This window comes from Ciconia boyciana, chromosome 7 (genome assembly GCF_034638445.1).
Source record: "Ciconia boyciana chromosome 7, ASM3463844v1, whole genome shotgun sequence".
NCBI lineage: Eukaryota > Metazoa > Chordata > Aves > Ciconiiformes > Ciconiidae > Ciconia > Ciconia boyciana.
In genome coordinates, this window is record NC_132940.1 from 37,499,390 (window position 1) to 37,524,010 (window position 24,621).

Genomic DNA, 24,621 nt, shown 5'->3' on the forward strand with positions numbered 1-24,621 from the left:
GGGGATGGGGCCACCGAGCACCCCAGTCCGGCTGGATCCCTCACCCCAGCACCTGCCCAGTAGTGGTGCAGGCAGCATCCATAGTTAACTATCAATTAACTATCAAAACCCACCAATGTTTTTTAGCACGGTCTCCCAGGGGGCAGCCCTGCCAGTCTTCTGGGGGACTCGGGCTTTCTCAAATGGTTTTATCAAAACCATTTGCTGATGATAAATGTAGCGTGGGTGGGGTGGGTGTGGGGCTTTTTTTTTTTCTCCAGTGGAGACAAAGAGGCCCTTGAGCCTAAAGCGTAACTTAAACCATGGCATTCCTGAAAAGAATTTCCTGATAATATTTTTAGCACCTGAAAAAAAAAAAGCGGGGGGGGGTGGGGGCAAAAAAAAGCAAATAACACCATTTTTATCTCTTCCACTCTTTTTGTTCCCTCCAGTCCTCTGTTTTAAAGGAGCAGAGGGGACCCGCCGCTGAACTGCAGCTGGGGGGGAGCGAGGCCGCGGCTGGCCCCGGAGGGGGTCTCTGCACCCACGCATGTCCTTGGGTGGTGGCTACTTTTCCCCCGTGGCGGGGGGGGGGGCGGCGAGTGGTCTCTCTGCGGGGGGCTTGGGAGGAGAGGGGACGGCAGGGGGACCCTGTGTGGGGTCCTCTGCCGCCCCTCCCCCGGCCCCTGCGGAGGGACCCCACGGCCCCCGTGGGGTACCCTCCACCGCCCCCTCCTCCCCTCCCCTCCCCTCCGTCCCCTCCCATCCGCACCCCGCCCCTCTACCACCGCCCTCCCGGCGCGCCGAGTGCCCATTGGATGACCGCACCCGGGCTATGCAAATCACCCGCGGGGGGGCGGGGCTGGCGGGGTGAAGGAGCCAGGCGCGGCGGCAGAGCTCTGAGCTGCGGAGGGCGCCTGGTTCAGAGCCGCTTAGCTCCGCCCGCCATCTCCGAGCTCCGTGCCCGTCGGCGGACGCTCTTCCCCTGCCGCGCCGCCATGCCGCGGCGGCCGGTGCCGGCCTGAGAGGCGAGCGGCGGATCCCAGCGGCCATGCGGGGTCTGGCGGGCTGGGCCGTGCTGGTGGCCCTGGGCGAGTGGCTGTGGGCGGGCGGCGTGGTGCCGCTGGCGGACTTCTATCCCTTCGGGCCCACGCAGGGCGATGCCGCCACGCGGAAGCAGGACGACGGCGGCTCCGAGCTGCGGCCCCTCTCCATCCCCTTCCCCTTCTTCGGCGCGGGTCACACCGGTCTCTATGTGAGTACCGGGGGGCAGCGGGGACGGCCTCCCCTGGGGCCTCCTATTTTATTTCATTGTGTTTCATTTTATTTCATTTTTAAATTACTGTCCCACTCGGATGAATCCAAGTGCATCTGGGTTTCCACGGGGGCCGTTGGGTGGTCCCCATTTAACTCGGAGCATCAGAGGAATAACGGTGTGCCGAGGGCGGGGGGAGATCCAGCGGGGCCCGGGGCTCGGCATGCATGGGGTCCTTGGCCGTGGCGAGGGTCCTGGCCACGGCACGCTGGGGATGCTGGACGAAGCACTCGCCCGCAGTGGGGAGCCCCGGACTTAGCCCTGGCTGGAGCCAGACGGGTGTCCGCGTGGCAGGGCTGCTCCTCTCTGGGGAGCTACTGTCCTGGGGGAGCTGGCATGGGGCTGGGCTCACCTGGAGACCTCCGTCCTCGAGGGCTGCCTCCAACCACCTCCTCCTCCTTTGCAAAAACCAGCAACAACAAAAAAAGCCCTTCTTGGCTCCAGCTCTATCCCATCTTGCTTTAATCAGGGGAAGAATGTTCCTCTGTGGACACCGCAGGGTTACGGAGGCTTTGGGAAACAGGAATCTTCTTCCCCTTAGTCACAGCAAAGACTGCCCCTTGTTCAAATGGAGGGGCTGGGGACCCTCCCCAGGGGCTGCACAAGACTGTCACAGGCCAGCCACCCCTCCCTGGGTGTGTGGGCAGCTGGGGCACAGGCATGCTGGCTTTAGCCTGGCTCCTGGTGGGACACTGGCTCCCAGCTCCTTGTCGGCACGCGAGCGTGACACTGCTGCCTGCCCCTGCCTGCTGCGTGCCAGGGCTGCTCTCTCCACTTGAGAGCCTCTTCACTGCACTGTGCCCCTGCTTTCCCACACTGCAGCCCAGGGGCTTGCCGGGCTGGTGCTGCTGGAGCTGGGCATTGCACACTGGGGAGCTCAGGTGGGGGGCTGTGTGCCTCCCGCCTGTCCTGCTGTCGCTTGTGGGCAGCACTGCAGGCAGGGGAACTGAGTGGCTGGGAGCTCCCTGCCCCACTGGGGTTGCCAGTGTGGCAGGGTGCTGGCAGAGTCTCCTCCTGGGAATTTGGGGGCTTGAGGATGAGAGTGTTTCCTCTTGATCCCTGCCCCCTTGCTGCCTGCTCAGGCAGCAGTGCAGGCAGGGGTTTTCCTCCCCTTCCTCACTCCTACTGTATCCCCAAGCACTCCAGACAGCAGCATCCGCTATCTCCAGCTTCTTCCCTGGGCTGAGAGCCACCTCCGCCATGCATCACTGGACTAGGCATCCCAGGACCCTAATCTGGCTTTGCCCCAGTTAATTCGTGCTGGGGAAGGGCTCAGAGCTTGCAGTATCTTGCCCCAGGTGTCTGGCATCCCCCACTTTAATGAGAGCAGCCTGCAAGGCCCAGCCAGAACTGGGGGCTTTGCATGGGATGGTGGCACTTGGTCACCTGGGGACCATGAGTCCATTAGCTTGACTGCTTGTTGCTCACTCAGAGCGCTGCTCATACCAGTGGATTAATTGCTGCCTGTCAAGGCTCTCCCCATCCTATGCTGGTGGCTGTCTGGCTCGGGCATGACCCTCCTGCCGGGAGGGTGGCAGCGATGCCTGGCCCTAGACCCCAGCCCTGCAGGCTGTGTGTCAGCCATAAGAGAGCAGGGAGCGAGCAAAACAGCCCCTCGTCCCCGCCAAGAGCACTGGCATGAGCTGGCCAAGCGTGCTGGGCGCTGTTTGTTTAAAGTGCCGGGGCCGCCACAGTTTTCTCAGCTGTTCCCCCTTTCCCTGGCCCGGCCACGGTGGAGAACAGGGCTGGGTTTGTTCAGGCTGCTGCCTCCCTGCAGCCGCACTCCAGTGAGTGAGCTGCTGGGGCAGGGTGCTGCGGGTGCCGGGGCACGTCTCTGCTTCCAAGGGCAGGAAGAGGAAGTGTTCCAATATTTGTGGAAGGGAGGGGGGGAGAAAGGTAAAATGGAAAGCACCTCTAAAACATGGATTCCTGCCAGCAGCAGAAATCAACTGTGGACACCCATTTCTTTCCCTCCCTTTCCGCAGGTGAACAACAATGGGATCATCTCATTCCTGAAGGAGGTCTCGCAGTTCACACCAGTGGCCTTCCCCATCTCCAAGGACCGGCGTGTGGTGGCCGCTTTCTGGGCGGATGTGGATAACCGGCAGGCGGGCGATGTGTATTACCGGGAGAGCACCGAACAGCCCATCTTAGAGAGAGCAAGCAGGGATATCACGCAGTATTTCCCTGAGTTTCCAGGGTTTTCTGCACAGTGGGTCTTCATCGCCACCTGGTACCGAGTGACCTTCTTTGGGGGCAGTTCACTTTCACCAGTGAGTAGCTGGGGCAAAGCAGCCATTAGTTTAGGGGTAGGGTTTGTTGCGTTTTTTGGTTTTTGTTTGGTTTTTTTTTTTTAAAAGGAGCATCCCACTGGAGCTTTGGTGCCTTCCGTGGTGGTGGCACTCCTGCTGCATGCGGCATGGAGCTGTTAGCAGGGCTAAGCTGACCCTGGCAGCTTCATCACGATGCCTTGCTGTGACAGAGCAGTGCCGGGCTGGTAAAACCAAACCCTCCTCTTTGTGCCACATGGAAGCTGCAAATTGCCAGCATCCCCCTACTCAGGCAACAGCAGGGCTGCGTTTGCCTGCCTGCCTGTGGCTGTGCTGAGGAGCCGGTTGTGGACAGTGTTTGGTGCCTTTCTTCCAGGGGCTCAATAACCACTTTTCTCCCCATTTTTCCCGTTCCCTCAGGAGGAGAAGCGAGCCGTTCTGCTGGCTGGGGTGTGCTGGGCAGGGGGTTCACAACACCTTAGGGTTAAAAATAATTAAACCCAACTGCCCTTTCTAGCAGAGGAGGACTGGGGCTAAAAAGAAACATCCCTTTGCTAAATGCTCTTTCCATCATTTTATTTTCTGGCTGGTTTTTGGCTGGCTCGCCTGCCCTCCTCCTACCCACTCACTGCTTTCTTCCCCTCCCTGCTGCAGGTAAACACTTTTCAGATTGTCCTCATCACAGATGGCAAGCTCTCCTTCACCATCTTCAACTATGAGTCCATCACCTGGACCACGGGTATGCACGCCAGCAGTGGGGGGGACTTTGCTGGGCTCGGCGGCATTGCGGCGCAGGTAAGCGGCGAATGCGGCCCCCAGGGTACCCAGGTAGTGCATCTGCCCTGTGAGCTTGCAGGTCCTAGTTTGGTTTTTTTGGAGGTGGAAAGCCTCCCCCTCCTTTTTTTTTTTTTTTTAAGTTCTTAAATAGCCATGTGTGCTCATACAGGGGGCTTTGTTATCCTGAAACCACAGGTCTTTGCCTTGGCTGCTGCCTTGTGGTCCCTTTTCCTTCTTAACCTCAGCCTTTAAGAGCAGCTGCCACAGCCAGCACAGCTTCTGCATGTATTTTTATTTCACCTTTGTGTGCGTTGTTGTGTTTAAGGGAAAAAAAGCCAACACCCACACCCGCAAAAACCCCGGTACCCATTCAAATGTGTGAATTTACAGGCAGCTGATCTGTGCTTGGCTTCCTGCCTGCCAGCCTGCAGCAGGCAGGATGCTGCAGGTGGAGAGGAAGTGGATGGGTCTTGAATCCCAGTGGAGGGACCAAGCAGGCAGGGTGGCTGCTTCATCCCGTCTTGCCGGCTGTCGTCCTGGTGCGTGGACAGGGCTGAGTGCTGGCCGGTGGCGTGTGGAAGGGGACAGTTGGTCTGAGCAGTGCCGCTGGCAGTGCTGAGTGGCAGGAGAGACGAGCCCTTGCGCTCCAGCCGCCTTCCCCTGTGTGCTAGTGATGTCTCTTCACCCTCTGTTCCTCCCAGGCAGGTTTTAACGCTGGTGATGGAAAGCGCTACTTCAACATCCCCGGATCCCGCACCGATGACATCGCTGACGTGGAGATGACGACAAATGTGGGTATCCCCGGGCGCTGGGTGTTCAGAATCGATGATGCCCAGGTGCAAGTGGGGGGCTGCAGCAATACAAGTAAGAGGACAGCAGTTAGGTTTATTTAACTCCCAACCCAACCCCACACTGTTCTCCAGCCTGTCTTTCCCTGCCTCAACCCCCACCTCCGCGGGGTGGAAGAGATGGCTCGAAGGGCTTGGGGAGGGAGGGGAGGCAGCCATGGGGGGACCATCCTCAGTGCCTGCCGTGACTGGGGATGGCACTTATAGGTGCCCCGGGGCTGGGAAGGGGCTGGGAGAGCAAATGGGGAGGGGAGGAAGACTTTTGAGATGAAAAGAGCCTGCGGGGAGTGATGAGGGAGGCTGGGAAGGCGGTAACGGCACACAGGCAGGGGCACGGCACGAGGGACCGGCACCCTAGGGGGATGCACAGCTCTGTAAGTCCCAGGAGGCCGGGGCAAGCCGTGCGGAGAGCTGCTGCATGCCAGCCTCCCCCGTGGGGCCAGGGTGCCAGGGCTGGGCCATGGTCCCCACCCCGGGGGTCCTGACATGTACCCCACGGAGCTGCTGGCCTCCTGTTCCTCGTCCCTGCTCCCCCCCCAGCTGTGTTTTCCCACCCGTGATCTGCGTGTGTCTCGCATTGCCGGTGGGTTTGCTGTACATGGGCTCTCCTGTCCCCCTTTCCCTCTGCCCTGGGCACTAAGCGAGGGCATGTCCATGTGCCCCTGGCCGGCGGGGCTGACCCTGTGCAGCCTCTCCCCCTTGCGCAGGAGGAATAAAACTGCCCCCCGTCCCAGGGGAGCCTGCGAGGAGCGGACCCTGCCCTGCCATGAGACAGGCAGCTCCTGTGGGCTCCCTGAGCATCCTGGGGAGCCGGGTGGGCGCGGAGACAGACCCCGGTGCTGGTGTGGCTGGAAGGCGGCGGGTGAGCCCTGCTGGGGTGTGGGCTGACAGGGGGCACTGCCTGTCCCCACAGCCTCTGTCTGCCTGACACTGCGGCCCTGCCTGAATGGGGGGAAGTGTATCGAGGACTGCATCACGGGCAACCCCTCGTACACCTGCTCCTGCCTGGCTGGCTTTACCGGGAAGAGGTGCCATGTTGGTGAGTGCTGTCCCCGAGCTCCTGGCGCTTTGTCACAGGGAGCAGGTCTCACTTCTGGTGTCACAGCCACGTGCTGGCAGTCTCTGTCCCTGTGGCTGTCCCTGCCCTGAGCTCCTGCCCCCACCCGGGGCTCTGTTTCAGATGTGGACGAGTGTCTCTCCCACCCATGTCAGAATGGAGCCACCTGCCTCAATGGTGCCGGCAGCTTCAGCTGCAGGTGCCTGCCGGGCTTCAGAGGCACCAGCTGCGAGGCCGGTGAGCATGGGGCTGCCAGCGTGGCGGGGCTGGGTCTTTGCCATGCTTGAAGAGCAGAGACCCCAAGCTTGGGGGGAGGGGGGGGGATCTTCAAGATTGGGGCTGCTGTGGAAGCTGCTGGGCTTGAGTGGTTTGTGACGGGTGCTGAGCACCGCCGGCTTGGATTTCAGCTTGCTCCAGGCAAAGGAAACTTTGCTCTGGCTGTGAGCCCTTCCTGCTACTGGCAGCCTGCTCCGCCAAGGGCTCAGCTCAGCGCTGCCGCCGGCACGTCTCCCCACCACTGCTCCTTTAGTGAGAAAAACTGGCAGTTAGTGCTGAAACAGAAGTCTTGGAGGCCCTGCTTTTGCAGGTGATGCTCTTGTCCCAAGCCCTTTGAAGCCAGCGGGGATTCTCCCGGTCCCTGGCAGGGGCTGTGGTGGTCGATTTCCCCTGCTGCTGGCCTCTGCCCACCGGTGGAAGTGCTGCCAAAGCATTTGGCTCCCAGCAAGCCTCCGTGCTGGTGGAGGAGAGCAGGGAGTTGACTTTTGGGGGAGGGAGGGAGAAGCGCCCAGCATGGCATGCTGGCATCCAAGAGGTGCAGGGGGATGAAAGGGCTGAGCTGCCTGAGGAAGAGTTTTGGGAAGAGCCATGGCTGGGGACGTGACTGCTGTCTCCCACTGGAGGGTGTGTTGGTGGCTCCGAGGTGCACTCTCTGCCCGGCCCCAGCATCACCATGTGTGCAGAGGATGCCATGTGCTGGTCCTGCACCTGGGTTGATGCCCCCCCTCTCTTTTTTTCGGTGTCCCACTGCAGAAGAGTCGCCATGTGAGAGTAGAGTGTGCCAGAACGGCGGGAGGTGCCAGGCAGTGAATGGGACAGCAGCGTGCTTGTGCCAGCCAGGGTACACAGGGGTGGACTGCCAGACAGGTGGGTGGCAGGAGCAGGCGTGGGGGGGGGTTGGTGACATTTTGTGCCTTGGCAAGCTGCCTTCCCACGCTGCTCCACCCCTGGCCGTCGTTTTGGGAGGGAAGTGCTTGGCGTTGCTGGTGGCACTGATTCCCCCCCCCCCCCCCCCCCCCCCGGCTATTGCCTTCCCCCTCCCAAGCATCATCCAGGATGGGAGGCAGCGGGTGGACTGGCAGTGCCTATGCCTGGCCTGACCACCCCTCCCGACCTCCCCTTGCAGAGGTGAATGAGTGCGAGTCCAGTCCATGCCTGAACGGTGGGCACTGCATTGACCTGGTCGATAACTACACCTGTGTGTGCCTGGAGCCCTTCGTGGGACAGCGCTGTGAGACAGGTGCCTGCTCCTGCCTGCGCCTCAGGATGACCCACACTAGGGACTGTGTCCCCCACACTCTGCTGGCCATCACAGCCCCTCTCCCAGGGCCAGGCTCTGCTCATCACTTGCTTGCTTTCCCCCCCCAGACTCATCTTCCTGCGAGGACCGGAGCTGCCGGAACCGGCAGACGTGCAACTACATCCGCCCTGGCCGCTACATCTGCACCTGCTCCCCGGGTTATTATGGCAACAACTGCCAGTATGGTGAGTGGAGGCACGTCTCGCCCAGCCTGGCACAGGAGCTGGTTTCGCGGGAGCCGGGGGGAAGGGGTGAATGGCTAAAAAGGGGCTGCATCAGCCATAGGCAGTGCCGAAAGCTGGTGGGCAGGGTATGCAGAGGGATCATGGTGCTGCCGGCAGGGAGCTCCTTCCATCGGGGCTGCTTGGCCATGGTGGGGTCTCCAGTGTGAAGCTGGGCTAGACCAGCTCTGCCCTGCCTCCCCCAGGAGAGAGGGTGTTCCAGCCCCAGGCTGGGATGGCTGTGGCTCAGCCTCCCCCTTCCCCACAGGCGGGCCCCGCGTGCCTGCTGCCTGCCTCTCCCACCCATGCCAGAATGCGGGCAGCTGCCTGGAGACAGAGCAGGGCTACATCTGCGAATGCCAGGAGGGCTACACTGGGCAGGACTGTCGAGACAGTGAGTACCAGGAGGATCTCTGTGGTGGGATGTCACATCTCTAGGGGAGCCCTTGTGCTCCTGAGAAGGAGAAGCAGCAGCCCTGGAGAGCCCACTGAGGGCTCCTGGACTGAACAGCGGATCCGTCCTGCTGAAGGAGGCTATGTCTGGGGGGGGGGGGGAGGGGGAGGACTCGTGGCTGCTACCCACCTGAGCTCCCCCTGTGGATGGCATCCAGCAAGGCTGCTTGGCTTTCCCAGTACCACAAGCAGGAGGGGTCCTGGCATGCTCCCATCTCCTCTCTTGCAGAGCTCTCGGAGGGCTGCGAGTGTCGCAACGGGGGCAGTTGTCTGGAGGGGAACGTCACCATCTGCCAGTGCCTGCCTGGGTTTTTTGGTCTCCTCTGTGAATTTGGTAGGTGAAGGCTTCTTGCTCGCTGTGTTTGCTCCCTCTCCAGAATGCTTGAGCCAGGCAGGCTGCAGGCAAGCAAGGAAACACTCTGCCAATGCCTGAGCCTAGTGTGGTACCAGGGGTATGCACTGAATTTGAGCCTGGAAATATTGTCCCCTGGTGAGGAGGCAACGCTTCTATCTCCATCGCTCCCCCTTGAGCCGTGCCTCTCCCAGCCCCTGGCCCCAGCCCAGCTTCCCTGGGTAGGGAGGGAACCGTAGCCTTCGTGCACTCCTGCTCCGAAGCTCACTGGGCATCCGGGCTGGCCCTTGCCCTTCACACAGTCTGTGGCATGTGGTACAGAGGGTCTGTCCCGTCTCATCAGACCCTGCAAAGTTAGGACACCCCAGTTTCTGGCCAGGCAGCTGGCTGGATGTCGTCCTGCCACCAGTTGACGGAGGCTGGCACTCGCCATGTGTTCGCAGAAGTCACTACCACACCGTGCAACATGAACACCCAGTGCCCAGATGGTGGGTACTGCATGGAGTATGGTGGGAGCTACCTGTGCGTCTGCCACACTGACTATGGCACCAACCACAGTAAGTCTTGTCCATGGGGATGCGGGACCAGCCCTGGGAAGGGACATGCAACAGGGGTTGGGGGCTGAGCAGGGATACAGTAATCGGCCAGGGAGCAGCCCTCACACCCCTGGTCATACGTCCTCAGTGATGCCCTGTGTTTGGCTTTGCAGCAATGCCATCCCCCTGTGACTCGGAGCCCTGCCTGAATGGCGGGTCCTGCGAGGTTCATGACGACTCATATACCTGCGAGTGTCCTCAAGGCTTCCTTGGCAAGCACTGTGAGAAAGGTACCTGCATGGAGCTCCCTGCCAGCCCCAGGACCAGAAAAGAGCTTGGATCCTTGTGGTAGATGAGCGGCTGCTTGCTGAGCTGCAGCTAGAAATGGGTGCAGGTTATCCCATCCCATCCTATCCCACAGGGTGGAGGGAGGATTGCGTGGCTCTCTTCACAGCCCCTAACAGTTGCGGTAGCTGATCCAGTTGTTGTGTTTCCTGCAGAACACCATTAGTGTTGGAGTTTTTTTACATGCCTGAGCTTCTGGCCTCAGGAACAGCCACCAGTCCCCTGGCATCATGCACCCATGGCACCCGCAAGGCCCCGGCATGTGTCTGCATGGGTGTTGTTTCATGGTGTTGCTGAGCCCAGGGCTATGAGGCTTAGGTGTGCTCTGCTTTCCCGCAGCAAGGGGTTTGGTGGGGTGCTGGCGGGAGGCGATGGCTCTCAGGGTGCTGGCAGCAGGGGGTGACCCCTGCTCTCGGCGTTCTCTCTGCAGCTAAGCCACGGCTCTGCAGCACGGGGCCCTGTCGCAACGGGGGCACCTGCAGGGAGGCGGATGGCGAGTACCACTGCACCTGCCCCTACCGCTTCACTGGCAAGCACTGTGAGATTGGTACGGCTTCCCAGCCCCCACCCCGGGGAGGAGAGGCAACAGTCATCCATGCTCATTGCTCAGCTCCTGCCTGCCCTCTCTCCCCAGGTAAGCCAGACCCTTGCGCCTCAGGGCCTTGCCAGAACAGGGGCACCTGCTTCCACTACATCGGCAAGTACAAGTGCGACTGTCCCCCAGGCTACACTGGCCGGCACTGTGAGATTGGTAGGTGTGAGCAGGGCTGCCTGGGGAGGTGTTGGGGCTGCTAGTGGAGCCAACAGCCGTGGTGGTAGCAAGCGAGCCTTGCTGCTTGCTTTGAACCTCCTTCCCTGTAATTTGAAGTGCTTTGACTCTTCCTTGCACCCTGCTGGAAGCCGGGGAAGCGCTGCCAGAGGGGGAAAGGGGATGGCTCTAGTTTCTGGGCTCTGCCAGCTCTGCAGTGGTTGCTCTTTGCTCCGCTCTTCTAGTGCCCTCCCCGTGCTTCTTCAGCGCCTGTGAGAATGGCGCTACCTGTGAGGACCGTGGCAAGGGCTATGCTTGCACATGCCCAATGGGCTATGTAGGGAAGCACTGCCAGTCTGGTAAGGGCCTTGTGCTGCCCCTGCCAGCCAGAAGCTTGGGGTGCCTCTGTGGGCCCCACTCACCCCCCTGTCTCTCCCCAGAGGTTGACTGCGGCGTTCCCAGTGAGGTGAAGCATGCCCAGGCCTCTTTCAACTCCACCAAGGTGGGCTCGCTGGCTGAATACCATTGTGAGCTGGGCTACACCCTCAGTCAGCACAACCACCCCCGTGTCTGCCGCTTGCCAGGTGTCTGGAGTGACCCCCCCGAGTGCGATGGTGAGAAGCCCTGGGGCACCGTCCCAGTGGCCTGCGCTTATGACCATGGTTTGGTGACCCCAGGACATGGACTCCAGTCCTCCCCTGCCCGTGTCTGTGGACAGAGCTCCCCCGGGGACCCCTGCCTGGTGCTCATGTCTCTCGCCTTATCTCTCCCCTGCCCAAATGCTTGCAGAGATCGATGAGTGCTGGTCCCAGCCCTGCCTGAATGGTGGCCGGTGCAAGGACCATGTCGCCAAGTTCCTGTGCCTGTGTGAGCCGGGTTACACTGGCCACCACTGCGAGTCGGGTAGGAGACCGTGCCTGGTATGCTCTGGGGCCACTGCAGGCAGCCATAGCAAACCCTTCCTCGCCCCCCAGGCCTTGGGGAATGACAGCGGGCGTGAACCCACGGCCAGGAGCTGGGCTGCCTGTGGTTGTGTGGGCTGGCTTCAGTCTCCTGCCTGTGCGCTCAGATCAGCCTGCAGCGAGTGCTCCTCTTCCGGAGCCCCCGGCCAGCTGTGGGATGTGCTGGTGGGGAGACGCTGGTCATGGTTGGGCAGAGGAGCAGGCAGGGCTGTGGGGCACGTGCGCTACTTGTGTCCCCCTGCTAATGGATGCTGTGTAGGCATCCCCATCACTGATGGGGCAATGACTTCTCCTGACACATGTTAAGCCCGTGCAGAGAAGCCCTAGATCTCGGGATCTGTGTGGCAAGTGCCCTGCATGGCTCCAGAGCTATTGGCCAAGAGTCAGAGGAAAAAGCAGCTTGAGGTTGCACACTTTTGGCCACACTGTGCTCATGCTCCCTTGTATGCACATGGTCGTGGTTGTGTATGGGTGCTGGTTGAAGCGGGTGACAGGCAGCATGGGGGCTGGTGGGACTCTGTGGCAGGCGGCTCTAATCTGGCTACCCAGGGCCTGGCAGAGGACAGTGGTGGGAGAAGGTGGGATACCCGCCAGGGGTTAGAGGAGGGGACGTGCCCCAGGCACCCTGCGGGACCTCTTGGCACAACCCCACACTGCCAGCTGTCCCCACGTGTCCCTGTGGGCATGTCCCCATGCCCAGCTCCCACTGCAGCCCCTGCGCAGGGGCAGGCATGGGGTAATGGGCTCCCAATGGCCTCAGGAGTAGGGCTGTTCCTGGCTGGTGGGCTTGGGGGTAGTGAGTGACGTGGGGAGGCTCTGCACCCTGCGGGAGAAGCGCTGCCTCTCTGAGCCCCCTGTCCCCTGCCACTGACCCCATTGCTGTGCTGAGCCGGTGCCTGTCCTCCCGCCGCTCCCCAGATGTCGACGAGTGCCAGTCAGAGCCCTGTAAGAACGGCGGAACCTGCCGGGACCTCCCTGGGTCCTTTGCTTGCTACTGTCCTGAGGGCTTTGTGGGGACCCAGTGCGAGACAGGTAGGGACTCGCCCTTCCTGGGGTGGTGGGAGGCTGGACTGGGCACTGGGATGCGGCCGGGACCAGCACCGAGCCAGGCGGCTCGTTGCCGTCTTGGGCACCTTGACCCCGAGCCATCGCTCTGGGGACTTGCTGCCTGTCACGCCTCCTTGCCTGCGGTTTCGGGGGCAGAGCTGAAACTGCTCTGGTGGGGAGGGAGCAAGGAACAAGGTGTCTGCCAGTGATGGATCCCCTTTTGAAGGCATTCACCCCCTGGATGTGGCTGCCACAGCGCTTGGGTGGGATTCTGGGTCCAGACCCACTGTGCCAAGCCCTGGGCTGCACGTCCATTCTGCTGCCCGCTCAGGGGGTCATTGCCATTGCTCGCCCACGGGAGCTGGCTGCTGGCATGCTGGGGGCCCCCACTCACCACCAGCCTCCTCCTGCCTCCAGAAGTGGATGCCTGTGAGTCAGGCCCTTGCCGAAATGGAGGGGAATGCGAGAGCTACGGGGGCTCCTACCTCTGCGTGTGCCCGGAGGGTTTCTTCGGCTACCACTGTGAGACAGGTGAGGTGGGCAGGGTGGCTCGGCACAGGGCCACTTGGCCAGCTGGCACTGCTAATACTGCCGGGCCTGGCGCTTCTCCTGCAGCCAGCGACCCCTGCTTCTCCAGCCCCTGCGGGAGCAGAGGCTACTGCCTGCCTGGCAATGGCACCCACAGCTGCACCTGCAAAGTCAGCTACACAGGCAAGAGCTGCGAAAAAGGTAAAGGCCCTCAGGAGCGGCACCAGGATGTGGCGCGGGGCTCGACAACGGCCTGGCGGTGGCCACTGCCCACGGAGGGCTCGACACTGTTTGGGACCAGCAGCTCTCCTTGAGGCGGGCAGGGCTGGGGCCTTGTCTCCGTGGGGGGGCAGCCCGGGCCCCATCCATGCTGCGGGCGGGTGCTGGCATGCTGAGCTGCTGCCGCAGGTGCCAGGCTTGGCGTGAGGATGTCGGGAACAGGTTTTACTGGCCCCCTGCAGTGATGGCGATCCCCTCAGATGCCCTCAGGAGGGGAGGCCGAGGTGTCCAAGGGAAGCCTCTTGCCGCCAGCAGTGGTGTCTCTGGGGCCCCTCGTCCCATCTTGCCGGTGCCCTAGGCCTGGCAGGTGGCAGCAAGCGCTCGACCGCCAGTGCTGCCAGGTCACAGTGGCTGGGAGTGCTCCTGGTGCCCTGGCTCCTCCGGTGCCCGCAGTGCCCCTGCCAGGTGTGCGGAGAGAGAGAGCAAGGGCCCCATCCTCCATCGCTGCCTCTCTGCCTCTTGCTGCCGGGGTCTGTTATCTAAAGATTCATGGCGTTACCTCTCCCCTTTGCTTTTGCCCACACCCTGAAGAATTGCTGCCACCAACCTCATTAAAGGTGGAAAGGGTGGAGGACACTGGTGTGTTGATTTCTTGGCACCCACCTGAGGACGCAGCCGCCAGGCAACTCATTGACGGCTACGCCGTGACGTACGTATCCCTCGACGGCTCTTACCGCAGGACAGATTTTGTGGACCGAAGTCGTTCTGCCCACCAATTGCGGGCACTAGCCTCCGGCAGAGCCTACAATATTTCTGTCTTTTCAGTCAAACGCAACGTGAACAACAAGAATGATATCAGCAGGCCCATCATGCTCACCACGCGCACTAGTGAGTAGCGTCCCCGGGGGGATCATGGTCGTGAGCATGTGTGGCCCCCACAGGCACCAGGGCTTCTGCTGCCTCCTCCCTGCTGCCTGCTCCAGCTGCAGTCTGGGCCTGTGCCGAACCCCGGCAGGTTTGGTGGTGCAGATCCTAAAATCCAGCTGGGGGCCTTTGGAAAGCGCTTGGCACAGAGAATTGCTGTTCTCTTTGCTGTGAGTAAAAGGAGTCTGAACCCCATGCAGCTCACTGGGCCCCTGCCCAGGGGCTGGTAAGGGAGCTGGCAGTGGGGATCACTCCTGGATCCTGTTCATCAGGGCCAGGCTGCGCCTGCTGCACTGGTTAGTCCTTGTCACTGGGCCAAGGGTAGCGCAGGTCCCCAGTGCTGCTTGGCTGAGCTGGAGAAGCCCCTGCGCCAGCCAGGCAGCGGGGCTGGGTGATCTCTGCCAACAACGAGCCCTGTGGGCGAGTCACTGCCATCCCACTGGGCTTGGTGTGGGGACGTGCTAGAGAGGGCAGAGGCTGGCAAGGACCTCTGCTCTGTGGGCAGAGGGAAGGGGGCACAGTAGTATCTCTGTGGGGGGATGGGCAGGTGGAGCAGTTGCAGTCCTGCTTTCTAGGGCAGGTGGATGTAGAAATCAAGTGCAAACTGAGGATGGGAGGGGATTAGACCTAGAAAAGCTGCCCTCTAACAAGAAGGGCATGGTGGTGGGAAAGCCCGTGGGCTACATCCCCCCCAGCGGGCTGAGACCGAGTGAAGCCCAGGGGAGGAGAAGGCAGGCATGGCGCTGGGCACAGCAGGGGTCTGTGCCCCTGGCCATGGCATCTTGGGAGGCCTTGAGCCAGGGCTGGATGCCAGGGGCAGTGAGAACGAGGCTCAGGACAGCTGCCTGGGGCGTGCAGTGGACTTAGGGCTAGGCCCAGGCACTGCAGCCCCTTTGGAGCTGCTGTCAGGAGGCTGGGGGCAGAGGAGGACAGCCCCAGGGGTGCCACGGATGGCATAAGGCCTTTGCAGGCAGGTAGATGGATGTGACTCCTGCCTGCCCACACCTCCCGCCTGCCTGCAGGTGGTGAGGACGGGAGAGCATGAGTCTGGCAGGGCAGGTGGTGCTGAGCTGCTCCCGCTGGGGAAGCCAATCTATAGGGGCAGGCAGGACCCCCCTTGCAGGGGCGTGTGGGAGGGATGGATGAGGTGACCCGTGATGACCAGCAGCTGACTGCAGCCCTCTCTGCTTGCTCTGGCCAGGACCGCGTCCGGTGGAAGGCTTTGAGATCACGAATGTGACGGCCAGCGCCATCACGGTGCAATGGGCTCTCCACCGGCTCAAGCACTCCACCGTTAGTAGGGTGCGTGTTGCCATCCGCCAGCCAGGTGACCTGGCAGACCGCACTGTGGAGCTGAACAGCAGCGTGGCCAAGTATACCTTCTTGTGAGTGGGGCGGCAGACAGGTGCCAGGCCAGCTGGCCCTCCCAGGCTGCCCACCTTTCCCCTTCCCACCCTGCCTTCCTCCTCCACAGGGACCTGCAGCCAGGAGAGAGGTACATTGTCCATGTCACAACGCTGAGCGGCCTGGGGATGGAAGACCACCCCTCAGAGAGTCTGGCCACAGCTCCTTTCCACGTGTGGACAAGTGAGTGGGATTGCCTTTGCCACCCCCCCACTGCTTCAGGGGCCCTGGGGCTTGGCAGGCACAGGGCAGCCATGGCTCATGGCCAGCAGGAAAGCTGCAGGGAGGGGAAGGTGCATAAGCTGCCAGGCTGTCTGGCCAGCATGGCATGTAGGAGGCGTGCAGGCAGCCCTCAGGAAGGGCAGGCAAGGCAGCAGCACATCCTCCCCTGTCAGATGTTGTTCACTGCCCAAGACCAGCATGAGCTCAGCCCTATGCGGAGCCTGTATGGGCCTGATTCATCCCCTGCTGTATGGCAGCCGGAGGGCAAGGACCAGACCTGGGTGCCAGGGTGCAGTGAGGCTCTGCCCCCGTTGCCAGGGACCTAGTGCTGAGCATCTCCTCCCAGTGCATTGCACAGCTGGAGCTGAGCTGAGGGTTGGCTGGGGCATGGCCAGGCAAGCTGAGGCCCTGGAATGCTTATTAGGTGGTGTGTGAGCAAGTAACGCAGTCGCCATTCAAGGACACCAGCGCTGACTCCTTTTCTCCCCACCTCCTGCCTGCCCCAGGGCCTCTCCCCCCCCAAAACCTCACCGCCTCCCGCATCACCACTACCTCTGTGTCCATGGCATGGGAGCAGCCACCCGCTGGTGCTGTGGAGGCGTACATCATCAATGTCACCACTGCTCAGAGCGTGAAGAGCCGCTATGTGCCCAATGGGAAGCTCGTGACCTACATGGTGCGGGACCTGCTCCCTGGGCAGCGGTACCGCCTGTCTGTGACGGCTGTGCAGAACACGGAGCAAGGTCAAGTGCACAGTGAGCCCATCCACCTCTACGTCACCACCTGTGAGTGCCTGGCTTGCCGGGGCACTGTCAGTTTGCTGCGGCACAAGGGAGGCAATGGCCTAATGGGCAAGTGGGGCAGGGGGATAGGAAACCAGTTGACCAACAGTAACGAGCCCATGGGGACTTGCTGCGCCAGAACCGGGTGCCTGCAGCAGGCTGTGGGGACAGGATGCAGGTCCCCTGGAAAGGGAGGTGGGGGTTGCAGGGTGCCACCTCCATTAGCGGAGAGCTGATAAAGAGTTACAGCTCGGTGATGCTTCAAGGGGACTGGTGTTTGCAGCCCAGGCATGTGTAGAGTGTGCACATGTCCCTGGACAGCCCTAAATGGCAGCCTGAGGATGAGGGGACTGGCTGGGCGTTGGGTTGCAGTGCAGACTCATGGCCTGCCTCCCACTAAACCTAACCCTTTGGTCTGCAGTGCAGAGGGATGGGGCTCCGGAGAGACGGTGGAGCCAAGCTGGACACCCCCGGGTCCTGCGCAACAGGCTGCCCCCAGCTTTCCTGCCTGAACTCCGCTTGCTAGCAGATCGTGACACAGCTGAGGAGCCCTCACCAGCCCCCAGGTAGGTGCTGCCCCGACAGCAGCACCCCTGGCTCTTCAACCAGCACTCTGCCCAAGCATTGGGCTGAACACAGCCCCTTTTCCCAGCTCCCTTGTCCAGGTGTGCACAGGGTCAAGCCATGCTCCTGCTGGGTTGCGCCTCTTGCCCACCCACTGGGGCCCTGAGCCAGGCAGGCCCTTGCCCTGTGAGCAGGTCCCCCATGCTGCCCACAGCTGAGCCTGCACCAAGCCTCATGCCACCAGCACGTGCTTTATCCAGCTGCCTCCAGCCCTAGCGCATGGGGTGGCTGTGGCCTGGGGGTCCCACAGTGCCCTGTACCCTCATGGCTCTCCTGTCCCAGGTTCACTGAGCTGGTAGATGGCAGAGGGAGGATCAGCACCAGGTTCAGCACTGCGCTAAGCAAATCCATCACTGTGAAGACACGTAAGTGCTCTGCTGCCTTTCTGGGCCCATCCTGTCACCCAGTGCCATCTCTTATGCCTACACCCAGGATGGGGTGGCAGCCAGGCAGGCTGCTGTAGGGCTGGGGGAGCCATAGAGGAGGGCAGAACCCTCTCACCTCTTGCTGGGCAGACAAGCATCTGCCCTGCTCGCTAGACCCCTGCCCAGGGAGAGGGGTGACACATGGCCAGCTGTGGAGCCCAGAGAGGGACCCTCGATGATGGGAGGCGATGCCAGCTGTAGCACGGGCTGACCTCCCCTGCCAACAGCAGTAGGAGCCCAGGCAGCCACCCCGTGGCCCTCCAGCACAGCTCCTGCCTGCCCAGCAGCCTGAGCCCCTGCTGCCAAGCACAGCCTCACACTTGAGGAGGGTGCCTGGGTGAGATGCCCTTTGCTAGCCCAGGACCAGCCTCCTGTTTGCCACCCCAGAACACCAGGCATACAAGTGCCAGCCCAAGATATCCTACCAGACCTGGGAACCCCATGCCATGGAGTGGGGAAGGGGCCTCGCGCACCTGATGACAGCCCTGGGCTTGCTGCACCTCTCTGCTCTGTCCCTGCCTCCCCAGGGCTCCATGTCCCACAGCCCTCCAGGAAGGGTGAGGTGGTCACCCTAATTCTAGGGGTGCCAACTGGGAAGGGCTAAAACACTGTCTCAGGCCTGACCAGATCCCTGGTGCTGCGGGCAGGCTGGATCCCACCGGAGGGGCTGCCTTTGGGTCTGGCCGTGGCTGGAGGTGACATTTGACCCTCTCGTTGCCCAGAGCCGGAGGCTCCAGTGAAGCTGGAGAACGTGGAGGTGTCCAGCCAGGGCAGTCTGGCACTGAAGCTGCGTGAGGCAAAGAGCAAGAGTAAGTCTGGGGGGAGACACGTGAGCAGGAGACACCAGCCCAGGACCTGCAGGCAGGCAGGGTGCTCGGCACCAGCCTGCTGCTCTTGTTGCTGCCCTGCCAGGAGGCACAAAAGGGGCATGGTGTTGGGCCCCTGCCGGCTGCACCATCCCTGCTCACCTGCTTGCAGCTCTCCCTGGGAGCACCCTGGCACGCTGGGGGGTTGGGCAGGGCTGTGCTGTGGCCCTGGGGTCTGACAGCTGTACATGTTTTGCAGGTGAGGGGCAGAACTGCTCCACAAACCCCTGCAGGAATGGAGGCACCTGCATCAGAGATGCCGAGTCCTACCACTGTGACTGCCGCCTGGGCTTCAAGGGCCGGCTCTGCGAGCTGGGTGAGTGCAATGCTGCTGTCAGAGGGCCAAGCTCCGACAGCAGGGCAGCTGTCCTGTGGGGCAGCTGTCCCAGCCATAGGTCCCCCAGGGCGCAGGTCACCGAGCACACCCTGTCAGCACCTGGCTTCTCCCAGCCAAGGGGGCTCCCACCACGCCCAGGCTCAGCTCGAGAGGGCTGTGCTGTGCCAACAACAGAGACAGGGGCTGGGCCCTGCTCTTGCCAGTTCGGGCAGATCTGGGAGAGCAGGTCTGCTCCCTGCTTCTGGCCAAGCCCTCCACCTCTGCCAGGCAGCCTGGCAAGCCAGGCTCCTGCCCTGCCCACGTAGTTATCTGGGCACTGCGAGGCTGGGGGCTCTGCTTCTCCTGGCAGGCCAGCTCTGTTAAGCCCAGCCCTCCAGGACAGCAGAGGGGAACCCAGGGGGGCCTTGCTGGCCCCCTGTCACGGGGCACAGGCAGGCAGGGCCAGAGACGGGCTTGTTGATAGCTCCCCTCTCCTGTTCCCCAAGCAGCCTGCAAGAAGGTGCCACACTCGTGCACGCGGCTGTACTCGGAAACCAAGTCATTCCCTGTGTGGGAAGGAGGTACCTGCCACTACCTGTGAGTACTGCCTGTGGGTTGTGCTCCCCCCTTCCCCTTGTGGGGATGTCTCCCCACAGCTCGGCTCTGGGGAAGGGAGAGTGAGCGTGAGGCCGTCTCAGACCCTGTCTGGCAGCTGCCAGGTGGCTGCAGCTGCCCCCTCCCCAGCACAGGCTGAACAGCCTCGTCTGCCCTCTAGGCCCTGGGGCTGCCCCACCAACTGCATTTCAGGGCAGGGTGTTGCTGAAATGACAGCCTCGTAGCGGTGTTACCCACCTACATGACAGTGAGGCTGGATTTGGTGTGCGTGACTCCCCCCAAGCAGCAGTGGATCCCCTGCCAGACCAGCTGCCTGCCAGACCAGCTTCTAGCTGCTTCTCCAACTGCAGGCAGAGGGCTGGGGCCAGCCCTGCTGCAATGCCAGGGCATGGGGGCCTCTGCTCTGTCCCCCACCCCCTGCGATGGAAGTGCAAGGGCCTGGCTGCGTGGGATCAGCCCTCAGGCATAGCAGGCTCAGCCCCATTCCTACCAAGGCTGGCTACCACAGCCTGGAATGAAACATGGGAGACCCCCAGACTCCCCCCCCTGCCCTTACACTTACAATAGCAGATCTGTCCCTGTTATTCCCTACGACTCACCCCTCTGCTGTGTGTGCAGGTACAGGAGAGTCTACAAGGTACACCAGGACTTCTGCTACAAGGAGAGCTGCGAGAGTACCAGTTCTGAGAAGACAACCAGCAGGTACAGCTAACAGCACTGTGCTCGCTTTCCAGTGGCCCAGGATGGGAGGATGCAGCCAGCTGGTGTCGCCCAGCATGCGCAGGCGTGCCCAGGCTGGGGGTGGGCTGGAAGAGGGGTGCAAGTACCCTGTACAGAACAGAGTATGAGGAGCGCATGACCGAGGTTCAGACACCAGCTCTGTGTGCCCTCCCTGCGAGTGATGGCTGAGGGGCTGCAGGGCTGATGGTGCTCTCCTGCCTTCTCTTTCAGAAAACCAAGCAACAGTCACACACTGAAGAAGCCATAGAGTAAGTACGTGCTTCAGGCCCTCCTCAGCTGCAGGCAGGGGCAGCCTGCACCCCCGCACAGGATGTTGGGGAGGAGAAGGGTGGAGGCCATGGCGCAGCCCAGGCTCATGCTGCCGTGTCGAGGGGATGCGAGGCCTCTCCAGCTGCTGCACGTGCCTGAGAATTCCTGGTTGTGGCTGGGGTGGAGGAGCAGAAGACAATGCTCTACTCCCCCCGCACCTCTGCAAGCCCCATGAACAAAAGATTCCTGTGCAGAAAGGGCCTGGGCACTGCCTCAAGCCCGTGCAAGGCAAAGGCTGGAGCCCTGAAAGGGGCAGGTCCCTTTCTCCCAGCCTGAGACAGGTGCACAGCATGGGAAGAGGCAGCTGCAGAGCTTTTAGGGGACTCTGCACACCAGCTCATTCTCCTCCTGCTCCTTCACAGGGTTCCAAGCAGTAGAAGCTTCATCTTTCCACATCTAAGGGCTTTTGAAACACCAGGAAGATCAGATCTGCTCTCTGGGTTGAACACAGCAGGGGAACCTTCCTGCCTGGCATCAGCCTCTCCCTCTCCTCCAGCCCATTAGGGACAGCCGGATCGGCATGCTGAGCAGTGCTCCCTTCCCTCTGCCAGACCAGCACTGCCTTCACTCTGGCTTGCCTTACTCTGGCCACCGCTCTGTCCCCAAGGAGCTGAGTGCTAGTGTACTGCGGCTGGCTGGCTGCCCCCCAAGGGGCCCAGCCTGCTCACCCCCCCCCCAGCTGCTCTGCATGAGCCATGGGCTCCCAGCTCTGCTCAGGCTTCAGCAGGGCTGAGCCCAGCTCCCTGCCACCAGCATCTGCACCAACCTGTTTTCATAATCCAAGGTTATAAATTACCTGTAGCCCCCAAATAAAACAGTTTAATGCAGACCAAAAAGCCTTAGCTATCACCTGAAATGTGGCCCACAAAAATCTGGTTGGAAGAGACCTTTCCTATGTAGATGAGTTAGAAATAGTGAGCAGCTCCCCCAAGCAGTGAGGTGAGCACAGCCACTGGAGGTGCATCCCTGTCTCCTCTGCTCTACTGGGGGGAAATTGAGGCAGCTTCTACTGCATGCCTTTTTTTCTTTGCTTTGTAAAAAAATCCCTGGTTTTAACCAAGTTTCCAGCTCGGAAAGTGATAGAGCACCTAGAAAGAATTTTACAAATTATCTGTAGAGTGAAGTTTGTCAGCTGAGGCATAACACCATGCTTGTTCTGATGCTAATTTCTTCCAAGCGCAGGGCACAGTAGGGGCTTGGTGACAAAGCAAGCTCCATGTGCCATCCCCCTGAGCCACTTGCAGTGTTTGTGTTCCCCGTGGCACCAGCCAGTGCCGCAATGCCACTGCTGTGTTGTTTGTGGAGGAGAGAACCACCCAGCAAGGCCCTGCAGTGGCTGCCCCACCAACTGCGGCAGGGCAGGCAAGGAAAAAGTGTAGCTTAGAAACTTTCCTAGTTTTTGTGAGTTTGTATGACAACACTAGTTAAACATAGATTTGTGTATTAACGTACACAGTGTATATTATAAATTAATACATACCAGAGATATATCATAGTTATGGTATAGAGTGTTATTTCCTGAGCAGCGTGGGGGGCATCCCAGCGGGGCAGCTCTCCTCCTGCGAGCATTGCAGGGTGCTTTGTTGTTCAGCCATGTGTGTCAAGCTGTAGCCCAGAAGATGCTCTCGGAGCAGAACAGGCCCAGGAGCTTTGGTGTTCCTAGCACTACCCTCTCCCTCCCCAGAGCAGCGTAAGAGTGCTTGGCCCAGACGAGTGGCTGCTGAGGCATCTGGCAGCAGCCTGGGAGCCAGTAAAGCCATGACCAGCTGGCCATTGTGATGCTCCCCTCCTGCCCTGACTCTAGCTCTGCACCCAGAAGAGAATCAAAGTCAGAGATGGACATGCCTCATTTTCCACCAAGGCTACTGTTCCTGCTCTAGCCTCCCTGCTGCAAGGTGAGCATGGAAGTCCTGCCTCCCCAGGGCATGAGAAGAAGCCAGCCCTTGCCTGGAAGAGCAGGGCAAGGGGAAAGCCACAACAGCCTCTGCTGTCCATGAGGGAAGAGAGGGTTTGGGGCTGTGGTCAGAAAATGTTTGTACCCCTGCTTTGTCAGCCACGGGCTGCAAAGGTGGAGGTGGTCATGCCCTGGGACAGTCCTATTTCAGCGCAGCCCCTGGGCCCAGTCAGCACTGCCACAGGGCCTGTCCCTGCAGCAACGGGAACAGTGGCCCCGCTGCGAGCCAGCATAGCAGCCCCCTGCCTCCTGCCCCACAGCCAGCACAGTATGTAATGCAGCTGGAAGGTTTTAATCTAGCGTTGGAACTAAGTTAGTTATTTTGGTTTGATTTTTTAAATAAAAACACTTTATAGAAACTGGATATTTTTTAAAGTAGTTGGTCAAGGAGGAGGAAAGAGTTTTATTGTTGTATTCCGCTATATGGGATTTATTGGTTCCCCTCAGGGGGGCCCTGCACATGGAGCACTCTAGCCAGCAGGTCCTGCAGCCACCACGGCCCATGCCTGTGTGTGGTGGGGGCCCAGCGCACCCATGAGTGCAGTGAGGCCAGGGACTGCACCAGCATGGGAGAGCTCTGGTACCTTAGAGCCTCACCTCTTCACTCCTGGGCTCTTTTACTTCCTTTGCTATCCAAGTCTTCATCTTCCTCTGTGTACAGTGCATCTCTGTCCTCCTCTTCTCCTTCCTCCTCCTTCTCCTCTCGAGCCAGCAGCTTCTTGAAGACCTCATACTCCTCTGGTGTGGAGTGGGCCAGGCTGGCCAGGAAGTCTTTCTCTGGGAGCTGAAGGATGTCTTTCAGTTTCGGGTTACTGGTTTGAGTCTGGCCTTTGTGTGGGGTCTGGTAGAGCCCCCGCCGCTCCAGAAAGATGTGCCGGTTCCTGAGCTCGGCAAAGGGCATTCGGAAAAGACGGGCCTTCACCATCTCCTTCTGCTGGACCCCCATCCTGAAATATGCGTACTGCGGGCGGTACAGGGTGTTTCACGCACAGCCCCGGCTCCGCACTGCGCTCCCGGCCCTGGGGCGTGTACCCGCTCCGCAGGAGACGTGGCCGTGGCCGGCCCACGCGGCGGGCAGCCTGGGCCCCTCACCTGGAAGTGGTGGTGGAGGAGGCGTGGCTCCTCCAGCAGCACGGCGGGGCAAGTCCCCAGCACCTCCCTCAGCTGCTCCGCCGTGAAGAGGCACCGCTCCCGCAGCAGCCGCACTGCCGCCGCCATCCTCCTCCGGGGCAAGGTGAAGAGCTGGGGGCAGCGGCTCACCGCCCGCTGCAGCTGTCCTGTGGGCAGCGGGGTGAGCGGGCCGGGAGGTGCCGGTGCACCCCCCGCGGCCCCGCTGCCACGCTGCCCTACCTCCGTCGAGCCCCAGGCGCCGCAGCTCCCCGGCGCGCTCCTGCAGCTGCTCCGTCGGCATCCGCAACAGCCCCGGGCTCCGCTCCAGCAGGCCGAGGGCCGCCTCGGCGCTGAGCCCCAGCAGCAGCAGCTGCGCCGCTGCCGCCTCCCGGCGCTGCGGGCCGAGCCGGGGCTGCAGCCCCAGGAGCCGCCGGGCCTGCTCCTCGCTAAAGCCCATGGCCCGCAGCGCCGCCGCCTCCCCGCAGCCGCGGCGGGGACAGAGCCCGGGCGCGGCGGGGAGGGCGCGGGGCACCGGGGCGCAGCCCACCGCAGCCGCTCGCCCGCAGCCGCTCAGCAGCCGCCCCGCCATGGCCCGGCACCGCCGCGGCCTCCACGGGGAGGAGCCGGAAGGGCCCCGCCCTCGCCGCGCTCCTCCCCCGCCGCGGGGGCCCGGGGCTGGCGCGGTCACACTCCCGCTGCGAGCCGCGGTTGGGAGCTCAGCGCCTCCGACCGCCTCGGAAGGAGCGTGCATGTGGGGACCAGGGCCAGGCTAACCCCCCCAGGAGGAGGTACGGTGTTACTGCCGGACGCGCTGGGCCCCGTTCAGCTGCCCTGACCCTGCCTCCTCCTGAGCACTGAGGAGCTCGCCCTGTCTCGATGCCGTGAACTGGTTAAAATTCTCTTTCTTGAATCTGTTTTTTCTTTCCAGTACCTTTGTCTCATCAAAATCAAGGGCTGTTTTCCTGGATATAGAGAGGACTCTGACCAAAAGAAAAGGGGGACCCCCCCCCCACACCTCATGCAATTCTGTGTCTAGTTTTGAGGCCTCTTTGCACACACAAGCGCCAAACAGGCAGAGGGTGACCAACCCAGATGA

General features: G+C 61.5%; 2 protein-coding genes across 15 annotated transcripts; one reads left to right on the forward strand and one right to left on the reverse strand.

Annotated features, from left to right (window-relative positions):
* The first annotated feature begins 854 nt into the window (after nucleotides 1-854).
* On the forward strand, nucleotides 855-22,765 carry SNED1 (sushi, nidogen and EGF like domains 1). Of its 14 annotated transcripts, none has more exons than XM_072868777.1 (32): nucleotides 855-1,234; nucleotides 3,280-3,567; nucleotides 4,219-4,359; nucleotides 5,043-5,205; nucleotides 6,103-6,228; nucleotides 6,370-6,483; nucleotides 7,276-7,389; nucleotides 7,649-7,762; nucleotides 7,891-8,007; nucleotides 8,312-8,437; nucleotides 8,726-8,830; nucleotides 9,292-9,405; nucleotides 9,558-9,674; nucleotides 10,160-10,276; nucleotides 10,364-10,480; nucleotides 10,918-11,091; nucleotides 11,267-11,380; nucleotides 12,358-12,471; nucleotides 12,904-13,017; nucleotides 13,102-13,215; nucleotides 13,825-14,121; nucleotides 15,359-15,542; nucleotides 15,632-15,744; nucleotides 16,290-16,568; nucleotides 16,987-17,131; nucleotides 17,472-17,554; nucleotides 18,337-18,423; nucleotides 18,680-18,796; nucleotides 19,303-19,393; nucleotides 20,030-20,113; nucleotides 20,363-20,400; nucleotides 20,824-22,763. In XM_072868777.1, the coding sequence occupies exons 1-31, from the start codon at nucleotides 1,031-1,033 to the stop codon at nucleotides 20,397-20,399; spliced, it is 4,224 nt and encodes a 1,407-aa protein (XP_072724878.1). In that variant the 5' UTR covers nucleotides 855-1,030; the 3' UTR covers nucleotide 20,400; nucleotides 20,824-22,763. The 14 variants fall into 14 exon arrangements, with proteins under 14 accessions (XP_072724878.1, XP_072724865.1, XP_072724874.1 ...); XM_072868764.1 differs by having other exon boundaries at nucleotides 897-1,234; nucleotides 19,306-19,393; XM_072868773.1 differs by having other exon boundaries at nucleotides 897-1,234; nucleotides 14,059-14,121; nucleotides 20,824-22,762.
* Nucleotides 22,766-22,770: 5 nt separating this feature from the next.
* Nucleotides 22,771-24,165, reverse strand: MTERF4 (mitochondrial transcription termination factor 4). Its single transcript, XM_072868782.1, has 3 exons — nucleotides 23,766-24,165; nucleotides 23,508-23,692; nucleotides 22,771-23,376 (listed from the first exon to the last, which is right to left on the reverse strand). The coding sequence occupies exons 1-3, from the start codon at nucleotides 24,112-24,114 to the stop codon at nucleotides 23,017-23,019; spliced, it is 894 nt and encodes a 297-aa protein (XP_072724883.1). The 5' UTR covers nucleotides 24,115-24,165; the 3' UTR covers nucleotides 22,771-23,016.
* Between the last annotated feature and the right edge of the window lie 456 nt (nucleotides 24,166-24,621).